General features: G+C 42.5%; 1 protein-coding gene across 1 annotated transcript; it reads right to left on the bottom strand.

Annotated features, from left to right (window-relative positions):
- Nucleotides 1-1806: 1806 nt before the first annotated feature.
- LOC110526155 (zinc transporter ZIP1) lies at nt 1807-17031 on the bottom strand. The gene is made up of 4 exons (XM_021606804.3): nt 16511-17031; nt 7841-7971; nt 7192-7512; nt 1807-3439 (listed from the first exon to the last, which is right to left on the bottom strand). The coding sequence occupies exons 1-4, from the start codon at nt 16623-16625 to the stop codon at nt 3086-3088; spliced, it is 921 nt and encodes a 306-aa protein (XP_021462479.1). The 5' UTR covers nt 16626-17031; the 3' UTR covers nt 1807-3085.
- Nucleotides 17032-17416: the final 385 nt, after the last annotated feature.

The raw sequence follows: 17416 nt of genomic DNA, 5'->3' as shown, positions 1-17416 counted from the left end.
ATAGAGCAAATGGAATGGCATCAAACACATGAAAACCATGTGTTGGATACTATTCCACACCAGCCATTACCACAAGCCCGTTCTCCCCAATTAAGGTACCACCAGCCTCCTGTTCTACACTAGACCTACCTACGAAACTAAACTCATAAAAGGCCCTTTTCAGGACCCTGTCTTTCAAAGATAATTAGTAAAAATCCAAATAACTTCACAGATCTTCGTTGTAAAGGGTTTAAACACTGTTTCCCATGCTTGTTCAATGAACCATAAACAATTAATGAACATGCACCTGTGGAACGGTCATTAAGACACTAACAGCTTACAGACGGTAGGCTATTAAGGTCACAGTTATGAAAACTTAGGACACTAAAGAGGCCTTTCTACTGAAAAACACCAAAAGAAACATGCCCAGGGTCCCTGCTCATCTCCGTGAACATGCCTTAGGCATGCTGCAAGGAGGCATGAGGACTGAAGATGTGGCCAGGGCAATAAATTGCAATGTCCGTACTGTGAGATGCCTAAGACAGCGCTACAGGGAGACAGGACGGACAGCTGATCATCCTTGCAGTGGCAGACCACGTGTAACAACACCTGCACATGATCGGTACATCCAAACATCACACATGCGGGACAGGTACAGGATGGCAACAACAACTGCCCGAGTTACACAAGGAACGCACACTCCCTCCATCAGTGCTCAGACTGTCAGCAATAGGCGGAGAGAGGCAGGACTGAGGGCTTGTAGGCCTGTTGTAAGGCAGGTCCTCACCAGACATCACCGGCAACAACGTCACCTATGGGCACAAACCCACCGCCTTCTGGACCAGACAGGACTGGCAAAAAGTGCTCTTCACTGACGAGTCGTGGTTTTGTCTCTCCAGGGGTGATGGTCGGATTCGCGTTTATTGTCGAAGAAATGAGCGTTACACTGAGGCCTGTACTCTGGAGAAGGTCCGTCATGGTCTAGGGCAGTGTGTCACAACATCATCGGACTGAGCTTGTTGTCATTGCAGGCAATCTCAACGCTGTACGTTACAGGGAAGACATCCTCCTCCCTCTGCAGGCTCATCCTGATATGACCCTCCATCATGACAATGCCACCAGCCATACTTCTTGTTCTGTGCGTGATTTCCTGCTAGACAGGAATGTCAGTGCTCTGCCATGGCCAGCGTAGAGCCCGCATCTCAATCCCATTGAGCACGTCTCGGACCTGTTGGATCGAAGGGTGAGGGCTAGGGCCATTCCCCCCAGAAATGTCCGGGAACTTTCAGGTGCCTTAGTGGAAGAGTGGGGTAACATCTCACAGCAAAAACTGCCAAATCTGGTGCAGACCATGAGGAGGAGATGCACTGCAGTACTTAATGCATCTGGTGGCCACACCAGATACTGACTGTTAGTTTTTATTTTGACCCCCCTTTGTTCAGGGACATATTACTCCACTTCTGTTAGTCACATGTCTGTGGAACTTGTTCAGTTTGTCTCAGTTGTTGAATCTTATTTTCATACAAAAATTTACACATTAAGTTTGCTGAAAATAAACGCAGTTGACCGTGAGAGGACGTTTCTTTTTTAGTTTACACTAGTTTACATCTAGTACATAGGTTTGGGGACACTGAGTTTACAGACAGCCCAATTAAAGTCAGACCATCCACAGTCATTTCAGGACACAAGTTACAGGCAGAACATCACAATATCAACCCTTGCAGCCTACCCACCTCCTAAAAATAAAACCCCATGCTTCTCTTGGTAATCGTGATGAGAGTGCATATTGCAAAAGCATACACAATAGACACACACACTTTAAACAAATCATAGCCAACTTGTTTAATCATTATTTTACTGCAACAGTGTCAGAGAGGAGAATGGAGGAGTAAGAGGAAGCTGAGCGCCACTTGAGATAGTGTTGTTATAAATTTGAAACTTTGATTACACAACAGAAACATGACTCATGGCTGGGGTAGGGAAACTATCAACACAACGAGGAACCGAGTCAGGAAAACACAGGTTAAGAAGTTCAACTTCAGCACATGTTAAAATAACAATCTCTCTTTAACATGTTGGTCACAATGGTTTGTCTTATAAAAAAATAATCTGTTACTGTGCCCTTAAGCAAGGCACTTAACCCAAATTTGCTCCAGGGGCACCGTACTACTATGGCTGACCCTGTAAAACACATTTCACTGCATCTATCCACTGTGTGACAATAAAACAATCTTTATTTGTAAGGCATGGTATAGTTCCCAAGGTGAAAACAATTAGTTCCACAATGGCGATAAAACATTTAATACTTCAATTTAACTGTGGAGGCTCACAACTTAACTGTGGGCACACATCCAAAAGTGTAAACATGATGCAATTGACATTTTAACCTGTATACATAATGAGATATTGATGTGACGGATTCATTTGACTATTAAGAGATATCATGTTAGTCTGGATACAAGTCTTTTTAGCTAACATTCCACTCCTTGCCACACCTGTAATTTGCCAAAGGGACCAGGCAATCATGATGTCAGTATGAACAGCACTTTTTTCAGTGATCTTCAGTTATGTGAAAAATGTTACAAACAGCGATTGTTAAAAGAAAATATACTTTTTTTTTTTTTAAGATAACCACTGGTATGTATGCCAAAGGATAAACAACTAATATTGCCACATTCTGTGTGCTTATTATTTTTCCAGTGCTAAAACAACCAAATTAAAAGGTATTACTTAACTAAATATAATCTATTTGAAATCATTAAAAGTTCTTAAATAAAAAAACAACTGTCTTACCATCCTTGGCTGTGAAATTAAAATATATGCTAAAAGCAGGATAAAAAATACCAATGAGTGTCAATCACCCTTAAAAACAAAAATACTGAGTAAGGACAGCTGTGACCCTCAAATAAAAGTGGCACAGCCAGACACGGGCACTGTAATCTCCCCTGCATCAACCCTGCAGTAAAACGGGACCGTTTTTATGTTTCCCTTCTCCCTGAGACATCTCCCATTATGGCGACCCTAGTACAGAACATCAAGTCCCGTGATTCATATGAGCCACACCCATATTCCTGCAAGGTCAGTTGCTCCAGTGGGTGACGTCCTCTCAGCTCAGGAAGGTGAGGCCCGCCATGACGCTGAAGCCCAACAGGATGAAGAGCACCTTGAGCAGCTGGTTCTCCGGGGAGTTCAGCTCGTGAGGCAGGATCTCCATGAAGGTGATGTAAATAAAGGTCCCGGCCGCCAGCCCCTCCAGGATGGCCTGGATCAGAGCGCCTGCCGCCAGCTGAGCCTCGATAACCCCGATGCCCACTCCGATGCCCAGCGGAGACATCATGGCGAAGACGCCCACGTAGGCCGCAACCCACATGGGCGGGACCGCGCTCTGCACCAGCTTCACCGACAGGCTGAACACGATGATGCTTTTGTGAACCACAATGGCGATGCAGATCTCTAATACCTGGATAGGATGGAGAGAAAACGAGATTAGAGGTTAAATTCCTCTCCTACATCCTTTCTCTTTCATCATCGCAGTAAGATGAAGACAGCTGTATAAGATCAACACAAGTTGTAGAAATGACTGGTATATAAATTACACATCTCTCATTTATAATTCTTTGAAAAGTCTATTAACAGGTTAGCCTAAATAGATCTGTCACTTCAAGCCAGATAAGGGTATTTGATCAACCAGGGAAAGCTGTTTAAAAAGCACATTATACTCCAAAGTAGTCAGATGTTTTCAGACCTCAAAGTAGTCTAATATCAAATTAAGTTTGCGTACCAGGCCATCTGTTTTGTAGATCCAGGGTCGTATTCACTACGAAACAAACGGGCCAAAACAGGGAGGGACCTACCTGAATTTGTCCAATAAGAAACACTTGTTTTTGCTTTCGCTATATTTAGTTTTTTGCTTTCGCTATATTTAGTTTTTTGCTACAATGCAAAATATTTTTGCTACGGTGTGTAGAAATGAATACGACCCTTCTATAGTCCACAATCCCAAATAAATGGAAAAAAGATAATTTCCAGATTCCCTGTGCTGCTCTTTTCCATTTATTTGGGGTTGAGGCTATAGCTGGATCTACACAACCAATTACATAGGATGTGGACATGACATCAGACTATGTTTGAGATCTGAAAACATGTGACAACTTTTGATTTGAATGTAATGTCCCTTTACCAGTTAAAAGTTACATTCCTGTCTTTCCCACTCCTCTTCTTTCTACCACAGTGAGTGCTCACGTCAATCAATGTGTCAGAAACTTGCATGTCTTTATAGTGTATTGACTTTTGGTAAAATATCTCAGAACCTTTTGCCATTAGAATCCGCTGACATGGTGCATGCTGTGTGAGCGATGTTATACTGAGGATGTGAGCCAAAGTGCATGGAAATAAGGCATGTCTCTCACTTCCCGCTGTCTCTCTACATTGTATAAATGAACAAGAAACTCTAAACCTCCTGACACTATGGGTGATTGGAAAGAGTTGTCCTAGGGCTTTCCCCTTCTAAGCACAGCAACAACCTTCACTGTGCTTTTGTGATGGAAAGAGACTGCCCTGAATACCAACAAAGGACAATACAGTGAAAAGGAGAACGGTCTGTGAAGATAAAGTCGAAGAGCACATCACATGAAAAGCACGGGTTAGAAATATCTACTTTATCCCCCCCCCCCCCCCAAATAGAAATAACACCATACTCCCCGCACTGTAATTTACAACTTGACGAGAGCTAAGTAAATGAGTAACTTATTTGGGAATTCTAAATATGGCAGGTGTTTTAGATATACAGTGCCTTGCGAAAGTATTCGGCCCCATTGAACTTTGCGACCTTTTGCCACATTTCAGGCTTCAAACATAAAGATATAAAACTGTATTTTTTTGTGAAGAAGCAACACCAAGTGGGACACAATCATGAAGTGGAACGACATTTATTGGATATTTCAAACTTTTTTAACAAATCAAAAAATGAAAAATTGGGCGTGCAAAATTATTCAGCCCCCTTAAGTTAATACTTTGTAGCGCCACCTTTTGCTGCGATTACAGCTGTAAGTCGCTTGGGGTATGTCTCTATCAGTTTTGCACATCGAGAGACTGAATTTTTTTCCCATTCTTCCTTGCAAAACAGCTCGAGCTCAGTGAGGTTGGATGGAGAGCATTTGTGAACAGCAGTTTTCAGTTCTTTCCACAGATTCTCGATTGGATTCAGGTCTGGACTTTGACTTGGCCATTCTAACACCTGGATATGTTTATTTTTTACCATTCCATTGTAGATTTTGCTTTATGTTTTGGATCATTGTCTTGTTGGAAGACAAATCTCCGTCCCAGTCTCAGGTCTTTTGCAGACTCCATCAGGTTTTCTTCCAGAATGGTCCTGTATTTGGCTCCATCCATCTTCCCATCAATTTTAACCATCTTCCCTGTCCCTGCTGAAGAAAAGCAGGCCCAAACCATGATGCTGCCACCACCATGTTTGACAGTGGGGATGGTGTGTTCAGGGTGATGAGCTGTGTTGCTTTTACGCCAAACATAACGTTTTGCATTGTTGCCAAAAAGTTCAATTTTGGTTTCATCTGACCAGAGCCCCTTCTTCCACATGTTTGGTGTGTCTCCCAGGTGGCTTGTGGCAAACTTTAAACAACACTTTTTATGGATATCTTTAAGAAATGGCTTTCTTCTTGCCACTCTTCCATAAAGGCCAGATTTGTGCAATATACGACTGATTGTTGTCCTATGGACAGAGTTGCCCACCTCAGCTGTAGATCTCTGCAGTTCATCCAGAGTGATCATGGGCCTCTTGGCTGCATCTCTGATCAGTCTTCTCCTTGTATGAGCTGAAAGTTTAGAGGGACGGCCAGGTCTTGGTAGATTTGCAGTGGTCTGATACTCCTTCCATTTCAATATTATCGCTTGCACAGTGCTCCTTGGGATGTTTAAAGCTTGGGAAATCTTTTTTGTATCCAAATCCGGCTTTAAACTTCTTCACAACAGTATCTCGGACCTGCCTGGTGTGTTCCCTGTTCTTCATGATGCTCTCTGCGCTTTTAACGGACCTCTGAGACTATCACAGTGCAGGTGCATTTATACGGAGACTTGATTACACACAGGTGGATTGTATTTACCATCATTAGTCATTTAGGTCAACATTGGATCATTCAGAGATCCTAACTGAACTTCTGGAGAGAGTTTGCTGCACTGAAAGTAAAGGGGCTGAATAATTTTGCACGCCCAATTTTTCAGTTTTTGATTTGTTAACGAAGTTTGAAATATCCAATAAATGTCGTTCCACTTCATGATTGTGTCCCACTTGTTGTTGATTCTTCACAAAAAAATACAGTTTTATATCTTTATGTTTGAAGCCTGAAATGTGGCAAAAGGTCGCAAAGTTCAAGGGGGCCGAATACTTTCGCAAGGCACTGTATTTTACCTTCTAAATCGTTGGAGACAAATGTGAATCCAGTCATATGGCAGCAAACTGAAGCATTTCAACTTTCCCATTGTATTGTTTATGAACTGCTGTTATATTACGCAGAATTGAAATTGAACAGCCTTTTAAATTGCAAGGATGGGCAGTCTCAAATGTATTAATTATAGGCTACCCCGACTCTCTCTGTTTCCTATCATCGTTCTTGCCAATATCCAGCAACTTCGCATAGCCATTGAAGAGGAGGGACAATATTCCACAGGCCACAATCAACAGCCTGATAAACTCTATGCGAAGGAGATGTCGCGCTGCATAAAGAAAATGATGGTCACACCAGATACTGACTGGTTTTCTGATCCATGCCGCTACTCATTTTTTAAGGCATCTGTGACCAACAGATGCATATCTGTATTCCCAGTCATGTGAAATCCATAGATTTATCCAATTTATTTCAATTGACTGATGTCCTTGTACAAACTGTAAATCAGTCAAATCTTTGAAATTGTTGCATGTTGCGTTTATATTTCTGTTCAGTATAAATAATACAAATTGTATTTTCATTTGAAGAAAGAAGTAGTTGAATATTATTGGAATCTATTTGAAGATACACTTGGAAAGTATTGGCATGCATTTGAAATGTATGGGTGCATTTGTTTTAGCTGACCCAGTGCCACAGGTGGGCAGAGATTTCCCTTTTAGGACCAACATAATGGTTTAATATGTGCCCCGGGCGAGCTAAAACAAATGGACTTATTGTGCTATTTAAGTGCAGCTCGCACTCCAGCACCTACCTTTGAGTCTGTGGTCTGCAGCCCGATGGCCAGGCCCTCGAACACAGAATGCAGGGAGAGCGAGAAAAAGAGCATGAACGAGCGAAAGGAGGAGTGGGCCTGGAGGTCCATGTGGACATGATGGGCACTACCCTCCAGGTTGGTGGACGAGGCTTTCCCCTGCCCGTGCCCATGGCGGTGCCCGTTGGCCTGCATCAGAGGTGCTCTCTCCTGGTCTGACCCTTGCATGGCATCTTGTCTGCAGTTCAGAGCAATCCTCTCCACGATTAGCACAGTGAAGAAGCCTGCAGCCATGATGAACTCTGGGAGGGGGAAGCTGGTCTATTTGAGAGAGGTGAAAACAACGAAAGTAAGAGTTCTGTTTAAATAAACGCCAAGGATTAGGGATATATATATATAAAAGTAAGTAGTCCTTAACACATCACCAGGTAATGAACCTGTGGATTAATAACTTCTACACTAACTAGCACATTTCCCCATGTTTTACAGATACAGTAGAACTAAAGTATAACTGTTGTAACTATCCCTTAATACATTGGTTTGTGCCATGGATAATCATATAGCTTTTTGTCATTTTACAAAGGGGATGGGAGAGTGGCCAGGCATCAACGACACTTTGTGATGTTGCTGATAGACAGAAGACACTTACGTCCACCCTCCGTGCGTCCAGCTCAGCATTGATGTCCGACAGGTAGTCTGGGATGATGTCCAACAGACAGGCAGCCAGGAAGACGCCTCCGGCAAAACAGCTGATGAAACTCAGGACCACCCGATGGGTTTCTGCATGATCAAAAAATGCTACTGTTTAATGACTTTTCCCACATTTTGTTGTTACAGCCTGAATTTAAAATAGAACAAATTTAGATTTGTTTTTGTGTCACTGACAATATCCCATAATGTCAAAGTGGAATTATGTTTTATTTTGACAAATTCATAAAAAACGAAAAGCTGAAATGTCTTGAGTCAATAAGTAGTCAACCCCTTTGTTAAGCCTAAATAAATAACTTCAGGAGTAAAAATGTGCTTACAAGTCATAAAAGTTGCACGGACTCACAGTGTGCAATAATAGACAGTCATGATTTTTGAATGACTGTCTCATTTCTGTACCCCACACATTCAAGCTGTGAATTTCAAATACAAAAAGACCAGGGAGGTTATTCAATGCCTCGCAAAGAAGGGCACCTATTTGTAGATGGGTTAAAAAAAAGTAAATATATTTTTTTTAAATAAAAATCAGATATTGAATATCCCTTTTAGCATGGTGAAGTTATTAATTACACTTTGGGTGGTGTATCAATACACCCAGTCACTACAAAGATACAGGAATCCTTCCTAACTCAGTTGCCGGAGAGGAAGGAAACTGCTCAGGGATTTCAACATAGGAGGCCATGTTGACTTTAAACATGGTGACTTTAAAACAGTTACAGAGTTTAATGGCTGGGATAGGAGAAAACTGAGGATGGTTCAACAACATTGTCGTTTTTTTATTTAACATTGTTTTTAGGAAATATTCAAAAAAAAAATAGAAATCAGCTCTTGTGCTGCCACTCCATAAGGGTGGGGATTGTAGTGATCTAATAATTATCATCAAATTTCAAGGATTCCTTGTCTAAGATTCTTGAATCCTTTGTAAATGTACAACTTTGCTATTTATTTGAGAAATGGCCTGGGCATAAAACTATTACAGCAACCATTTTAGTTGTTAATGATCTTGTCAATGCTTTAGACACTAAAATGAAATGTGCTGCTTTGTTTGTGGACCTGCCAAAAGCTTTTCATACTGTTGATCATGCTATTTTATTGAATATGTTGAGCCTGAGCTCTGACGCCGTTTCATGGTTATCTTAGTGACAGAAGTCAGGCCATCATGACTACATTTCTTGAAGTGCATAAAGGTGTACCACAGGGGGTGATTTTGGGACCTGTTCTCTTCACTATTTATATAAACACCATTGGTCAATCTGAAACTATTATGTATGCTATTGCCCCAACTATTGATCTGGCTGTGACAAAACTAGTCAGATGTTATAGCTATGCAGGAATCCCTTGTGGATTTAAAACTTGTGCTTAATACAGGCAAAACGAAATACAAACTCTCATAATTTTTCAGATGAACTATATGTTCACTCATTTGATGGTTCTCCAAGCGGATGTGCTCCTGCATATAAATACTTAGGCATTCGGATTGATATGGATTTGACGTTTAAAAAAACAGACGAGCTGGTTAAGAAGCTAAGATTCAAAGTTGGCTTTTTCTACAGAAACAGATCGTGCCTTTCTCTAAGCAGTAGGAAGCAGATTATTCAGTTGACCTTTTCAATCCTAACCTTATTATCTGTTCTTGATTATGGCGACATATTCTTCCAAAGAGCAGCTGCTACTACTGTTAAACATGTGGATGCCATCTACCATTGTGCCCTTCATTTTGTTGCAGGTGACACTCAACACTGCATCCTGTATCAAACGGTTGGCTGGACTCAGCTAAAGACCGATAGATCTCTACATTACACACTTTTCGTTTACAAAGGCTCTACTTCTGTCTTATCTACCTTTTGCTGCTGACGTACAGACACTGGAGTTGCCTAACCCATTCAAAGGATTGGTTAATGCCTGCCTGACAGAAGTTGTCTGATTAATTTAAGTTGTGAATCAAGGAAACTATACATTTCTTTCAGTTAATGTGACATAAGCTATGATATGAATAATGTGTGATTATCTGATGACTGATCATTTCATCTTTCTTATGGGTCTAAATCAGCTGTGAAACTGGTCAGAAAAGAGACACTTTACAAAGATACCACTAATTGATACAAAAAAACGGGAAGTGATGTGCAATCAAACATTCTGGGAGCGCTGAAATTAAACGGCCATGATAGCTCCTAATGTTACCATCTGCTTAAAGGACAAGAGAGAAGCAACAGAGATAATCATTGCACAAAGACAGAAGTGAAAACGACTCATCGGCAAATCAGCCATAGCAAAACAAAAGCGGGCTTAAAATTAATTTGTTTAACCTTTATTAAACTAGGCAAGTCAGTTAAGAACAAATTCTTATTTTCAATGACGGCCTAGGAACAGTGGGTAAACTACCTTGTTCAGGGGCAGAAGGACAGATTTTTACCTTGTCAGCTCGGGGATTCAATCTTGCAACCTTTCGGTTACAAGTCCAATGCTCTAACCACTAGGCTACCTGCCGCCCCAGGAGAGAACGGGATAGGAATGGCCCATACAATTTAGGCACACATTAAACAGTCTCTTATCACAGTAAACGTTATGGTCCTTCATTGTTTTAGGTATGCCCTGAGTCATAGTGTACAGTCTTGGCCAAAAGTTTTGAGAATGACACAAATATACATTTTCACAAAGTCTGCTGCCTCAGTTTGTATGATGGCAATTAGCATACCCTCCAGAATGTTATGAAGAGTGATCAGATGAATTGCAATTAATTGCAAAGTCCCTCTTTGCCATGAAAATGAACTGAATCCCCCAAAAACATTTCCACTGTATTTTAGCCCTGCCACAAAAGGACCAGCTGACATCATGTCAGTGATTCTCTCGTTAACACAGGTGTGAGTGTTGATGAGGACAAGGCTGGAGATCACTCTGACATGCTGATTGAGTTCAAAAAATATACTGGAAGCTTCAAAACGGTGGTGCTTGAAATCATTGTTCTTCCTCTAACCAATCATGGTTATCTGCAAGGAAACACGTGCCGTCATCATTACTTTGCACAAAAAGGGCTTCACGGGCCAAGACATTGCTGCCAGTAAGATTGCACCTACATCAACCATTATCGGATCATCAAGAACTTCAAGGAAAGCGGTTCAATTGTTGTGAAGACGGCTTCAGGGCACCCAAGAAAGTCCATCAAGCATCAGGACCGTCTCCTATAGTTGATTCGGCTGCGGGATCGGGGCACCACCAGTACAGAGCTTGCTCAGGAATGGCAGCAGGCAGGTGTGATTGCATCTGCACGCACAGTGAGGCGAAGACTTTTGGAGGATGGCCTGGTGTCAAGAAGGGCAGCAAAGAAGCCACTTCTCTCCAGGAAAAACATCAGGGACAGACTGATTTTCTGCAAAAGGTACAGTGATTGGACTGCTGAGGACTGGGGTAAAGTCATTTTCTCTGATGAATCCCCTTTCCGATTGTTTGGGGCATCCGGATAAAAGCTTGTCCGGAGAAGACAAGGTGAGCGCTACCATCAGTCCTGTGTCATGCCAACAGTAAAGCATCCTGAGACCATTCGTGTGTGGGGTTGCTTCTCAGCCAAGGTAGTGGGCTCACTCACGATTTTACCTAAGAACACAGCCATGAATAAAGAATGGTACCAACACATCCTCCGAGAGCAACTTCTCCCAACCATCCAGGAACAGTTTGGTGACGAACAATGCCCTTTCCAGCATGATGGAGCACCTTGCCAAAAGGCACAAGTGATAACTAAGTGGCTCGGGGAACAAAACATCAATATTTTGGGTCCATGGCCAGGAAGCTCCCCAGACCTTAATCCCATTGAGAACTTGTGGTCAATCCTCAAGGAGGCGGGTGGACAAACAAAACCCCACAAATTCTGACCAACTCCAAGAATTGATTATGCAAGAATGGGCTGCCATTAGTCAGGATGTGGCCCAGAGGTTAATTGACAGCATGCCAGGGCAGATTGCAGAGGTCTTGAAAAAGAAGGGTCAACACTGCAAATATTGACTCTTTGCATCAACTTCATGTAATTGTCAATAAAAGCCTTTGACACTGTAATTATACTTCAGTATTCCATAGTAACATCTGACAAAAATATCTAAAGACACTGAAGCAGCACACTTTGTGAAAATTAAGATTTGTGTCATTCTCAAACCCTTTGGTCACGACTGTATAATATATATTGGCAGGTGACATACAGAGAAAACTGGGCCTAAAGAGAAAGTTAAAAAGCAGGAAACCAAACTTTGGCAAATGGGCTAAAACTGTGAGGGACCTACCTGAACTTGTCCAATAAGAAACACTTGTTTTTAGGCCTTTTTAATTATCGATGTGCAAAACTGAGAGACATACCCCAAGCGACTTACAGCTGTAATCACAGCAAAAGGTGGCACTACAAAGTATTAACTTAAGGGGGCTGAATAATTTTGCACGCCCAGGTTTTCAGTTTTTGTTTTGTTAAAAAAGTTTGAAATATCCAATAAATGTCGTTCCACTTCATGATTGTGTCCCACTTGGTGTTGATTCTTCACAAAAAAATACAGTCTTATATCTTTATGTTTGAAGCCTGAAATGTGGCAAAAGGTCGCAAAGTTCAAGGGGGCCGAATACTTTCGCAAGGCACTGTAAGTCTCCAGCTTCAGTGATTTTTGCAATTTGTCCAGTCATTGGCAGCAGAGAACTGGAAGGAAGGAGTGCCAAAGGAGGAATTGGCTTTGAGGGTGACCAGTGAAATACACCTGCTGGAGCGTGTGCTACAGGGTGGGTGCTGCTATGGTGAGCAGTGAGCTGAGATAAGGCGGGGCTTTACCCAGCAAAGACTTTAAGATGACCTGGAGCCAGTGGGTTTGGCAACGAATATGAAGCGAGGGCCAGCCAACAAGAGCATACAGGTCGCAGTGGTGGGCAGTATATGGGGCTTTGTTGACAAAACGGATGGCACTGTGACAGACTTCATCCAATTTACTGAGTAGAGTGTTGGAGGCTATTTTGTAAATGACATCACCGAAGTCAAGGATCGGTAGGATAGTCAGTTTTACGAGGGTATGTTGGGCGGCATGAGTGAAGGAGGCTTTGTTGCGAAATAGGAAGCCAATTCTAGATTTCATTTTGGATTGGAGTTGCTTAATGTGAGCCTGGATGGAGAGTTGAGTCTAACCAGACACCTAGGTATTTGTAGTTGTCCACGTATTCTAAGTCAGAACCGTCCAGAGTTGTGACGCTAGACAGGCGGGCAGGTGAGGGCAGCGATCGGTTGAAGAGCATGCATTTAGTTTTGCTTGCATTTAAGAGCAGTTGGAGGCCACGGAAGGAGTGTTGTATGGCATTGAAGCTCATCTAGAGGTGTGTTAACATAGTGTCCAAAGTATACAGCCAGAAGGCCAGAAGTATACAGAATGGTGTCGTCTGCGTAGAGGTGGATCAGCGAATCACCAGCAGCAAGAGCGACATCATTGATGTATACAGAGAAAAGAGTCAGCCCGAGAACTGAACCCTGTGGCACCCCCGTTGAGACTGCAAGAGGTCTAGACAACAGGCCCTCCGATTTGACACACTGAACTCTGCCTGAGAAGTAGTTATATATAAGAAAATAAGGGGTTCAATGCAAATAATCTGGGTAGCCATTGAGTAGACTTATGGCTTGGAGGTAGAAGTTGTTAAGGAGTCATTTGGTCTCAGATTTGATGCTACGGTACCACTTGCCATGCGGGAGCAGAGAACAATCTGTCACTTGGGTTGCTGCTTCATTGTCGTTGGTGATCAGGCCAACCACCGTTGTGGCGTCGGCAAACTTTATGATGGTGTTGGAGTCATGCATGGCCACGCAGTCGTGGGTGAACAAGGAGTGAGGGTTGGACTAAGCACGCACCCCTGAGGGCCCCAGTCTTGAGGGTCAGTGTAGCAGATGTGTTATTGCCTACCCTTACCATCTGAGGGCGGGCCGTCAGGAAGTCCAGGATCCAGATGTAGGTGTTCAGTCCCAGGGTCTTTAGTTTAGTGATGAGCTTGGAGGGCACTATAGGTGTTGAACGCTTAGCTGTAGTCAATAAACAGCATTCTCACATAGGTGTTCCTTTTGTCCAGGTGGGAAAGGGCAGTGTGGATTGCAATAGAGATTGTGTCATCTGTGGATCTGTTGGGGCAGTATGGGAATTGGAGTGGGTCCAGGGTTTCTGGGATGATGGTGTTGATGAAAGCCATGACCAGCCTTTCAAAGCACTTCATGGCTACAAACGTCAGTGCTACGGGGCATAGTCATTTAGGCAGGTTACCTTGAATTCTTGGGCACAGAGACTATGGTGGTCTGCTTGGAACATATGGGTATTACAGACTGGGTCAGGGAAAGGTTGAAAATGTCAGTGAAGATGCTGGTCAGCACATCCTAAGTACGCATCATGGTAATCCATCCTGCCATGTGAACGCTGACCTGTTTAAATGTCTTACTCACATCGGCTACAGAAAATGTGATCACAAAGTTGTCCGGAACAGCTGGTGTTCTCATGCTTGGTTCAGTGTTGCTTGCCTCAAAGCGAGCATAGAAAGTATTTAGCTCATCTGGTAGGCTTGCGTCACTGGGCAGCTTGTGGCTGAGTTTCCCTTTGTAGTCCATAATAGTTTTCAAGCCCTGCCACATCCAACGAGCATCAGAGCCGATGTAGTAAGATTCAATATTAGTCCTGTATTGATGCTTTGCCTGTTTGATGGTACGTCTGAGGCCATAGCAGGATTTCTTGTAAGCTTCTCGATTTGTGTTCCGGTCCTTGAAAGCATCAGCTCGAGACTTTAGCTTAGTGTGGATGTTGCCTTTATTCCATGGCTTCTGACTGGGATACGTACCTACGGTCCCTGTGAGGACGATGTCGTAAATAAACTTTTTAATGAAGGCTATGACTGACTCCTCAATGTTATCGGATGAATCATGGAACATATTCCAGTTTTTGCTATCAAAACAGTCCTGTAGCTTAGCATCCGCTTCATCAGACCACTTACGTATTGAGTGTGTCACTGGTACTTCCTGTTTGAGCTGCTTGTAAGCAGGAATCAGTTCCAAGCATATTTCTCCAGTCCCACAAAAAAGTGCCTATGCAAAGCCCTCACTGTCACCCAAATGTATTTGTGTCGGCCTGCCTGCCAGCAGAAAATCTTGTGTGTTTGTAGGCTACATGCCCTTCCCCCTCCCGCCAAAGTATAGTCTACTGTAGCTACTGACTTTACACCATGATTCAGAAATTAGGGAGATTTTTAATGAGATAATGGATTAACTTTTTCAATGCTAGTTAAGGATAGTATACTTATCGCGTTTCACATTGGATTTATTAACGACAAAATGTGTTTTTATTTTAATTCTGGTGCCGCTCTGTTAGCAAACTAGCTAGCTCTGGTCTAGCTCTCAAACTCTAGGCGGAATTATGTGTAATGGAATGGAACAGAGTCATGATCAAGGGCTGGATCTGGTGCAACATTAGTTAAGCCAACTCTCTGAAGTTCAAAGACATTCAAAGTTCCTTCATAGAAGCCGCTCCTCCATATGTATAATTATGTGGGCCTAACTCAGATAATGCATGTCCTAGGAACAAGATGCCCAGCGCTTTATGCTCAGCGCTCTTCTCACCCATGAAATTGAATTTGCATCTCACACCCTACACTAGTCCGTCAAATGCATGTACATAGCTTGCCCGCTCCATAGCAAGCTGCTCTACCTATTGGTGAAGTAATTTAATTTTGAGCTAAATGTAACAATAAAACCGTATATAGCCTAGTTAATGTTGTTTTGTTGATCTTTATCTGTTATTTTCATGTATTTATTTTTTTCAGTTTATTTAGTAAATACTTGCCACTTATTTTTCTTAACTGCATTGTTGGTTAAGGGCTTGTAAGTAAGCATTTCACTGTAAGGTACCTGTAGTATTGTGTGACAAACACATTTTGATTTGATAAATTGTCATTTGGCGGTTATAAACCAAAGGAAGAAACAAAGATAAACACTAGTTCACAGCAAACACGTGATTGGATTTGGCAAACAAGTAGATGTTGATCACGTTTATGAAGGCATTGCAACAACACTTGCATGTAATTTTCTCCGTCCCGCAACTACCCAGGCATCCATGAACAACCAAACCTAAACTATTCGGTTTCACCAAAATAACGTTTCCATCAACAGATACATATCCAATATATCTAGGAACAACACTTAAGATGTGTCTGGTTGAATGAGTGCTTCGCTATAGAAAAAGCGTTTAAAACACGTTATACAGGTCTCCCTACTCATGTCTGTAAAAGTGGGAGATTAGTTGGTAGTTTACTCTCACGTGACCTATAAATTGACCCCAATGCCATAGCAGCCCACACAGGCGGGATATAGTACACCCTGGATCAAAACGCTTATTTGATAGTGAAGGACACATTCAACACGAATCGTAGGTATTGTTCTTAGAGATATCGGATATGCCTCGTTGATGGGAAACCGAATAGTTTAGGTTGAAGGAAAGGACGCCAAGCAACGGAAGCTTCAGCAACGAGCCATCCATCTGGCTCAACACATCCCAAGTGTGGAATTGCATGGGGTTCCAGCGTGATACTAGCCAACTAGTGTATAACTTATAGGCTGCCTACTGAAACGTACCTGTCCCACTGGTTTCTCTGAACCACTTCAACCGAGCAGGGATAAATCCGAAAAATACGGTCAGGAGAAACAAACCCACGAGGGCGCCTATTTTCACCTGTAACAAGTAGTCCATCTCGATTTGTTACTATACCGGGCTGAATCAAAACCAGCAATTTTGGGATAAGCCTAGTAAAATAGCGATGTAAACCAACGGGCAGTAAAATGAATACGCCATACCAACATGTTTGCGTTACTGGAAAAACAAAAACCTATGCTATTCAAAAACTCATCCCTGTTACACAGACAATTTCAGGAGCTATTTAGGCGCCTACTAGCTAACGTTACATGTTTACATTGTCCTGCAACGTGTTGGAGGACTGCGCTAGGAGTCAGCAGCACAACTGATGACGTCACACGTATGGTAATGAGGGAATCTTAAAAATAACCAAAAACGCATTTTAAAAATGACTTTTCCGCCATCGTGTGCCAGCATAATATCCTGCTGTTAGGATAGGTCATATTTGCGTCCTCTTCCGGATGGCCACGCCTACTATGCTAATTTTAAGAATGCAGTACGATTTTCTCAGACAGCGCAGCTCATTGCTGAGTCCACAGAATGTAACGAATTCTTCCTAGGCACATAACGCCTGACCTGATTCTAATGACCAAACGGGGATATTGAATCAATCATGATGTCGTACAAGGCCTACTATGAATGTGGTTCCTTACTGTGTTCCACAATATAGCGCTTTGTCATGCTAGGCCTAGATCTAAACTTTACACTACTTAATGGAATCTCAGATTCATGACTATTCGCATGTACAGCCCCAATAGTTTCGCAATTCCTGACACAAATCGGTGCGCCTGTGTAGTGTAACCCGTTCGAGGGCACTTAAATCAAAGCTTGATGATTTAGCTGATTAT

Source organism: Oncorhynchus mykiss, chromosome 6 (assembly GCF_057628025.1).
Source record: "Oncorhynchus mykiss isolate SJ-2025 chromosome 6, ASM5762802v1, whole genome shotgun sequence".
Taxonomy (NCBI): Eukaryota; Metazoa; Chordata; class Actinopteri; order Salmoniformes; family Salmonidae; genus Oncorhynchus; species Oncorhynchus mykiss.
This window is presented reverse-complemented; position numbering and strand designations above follow the sequence as displayed.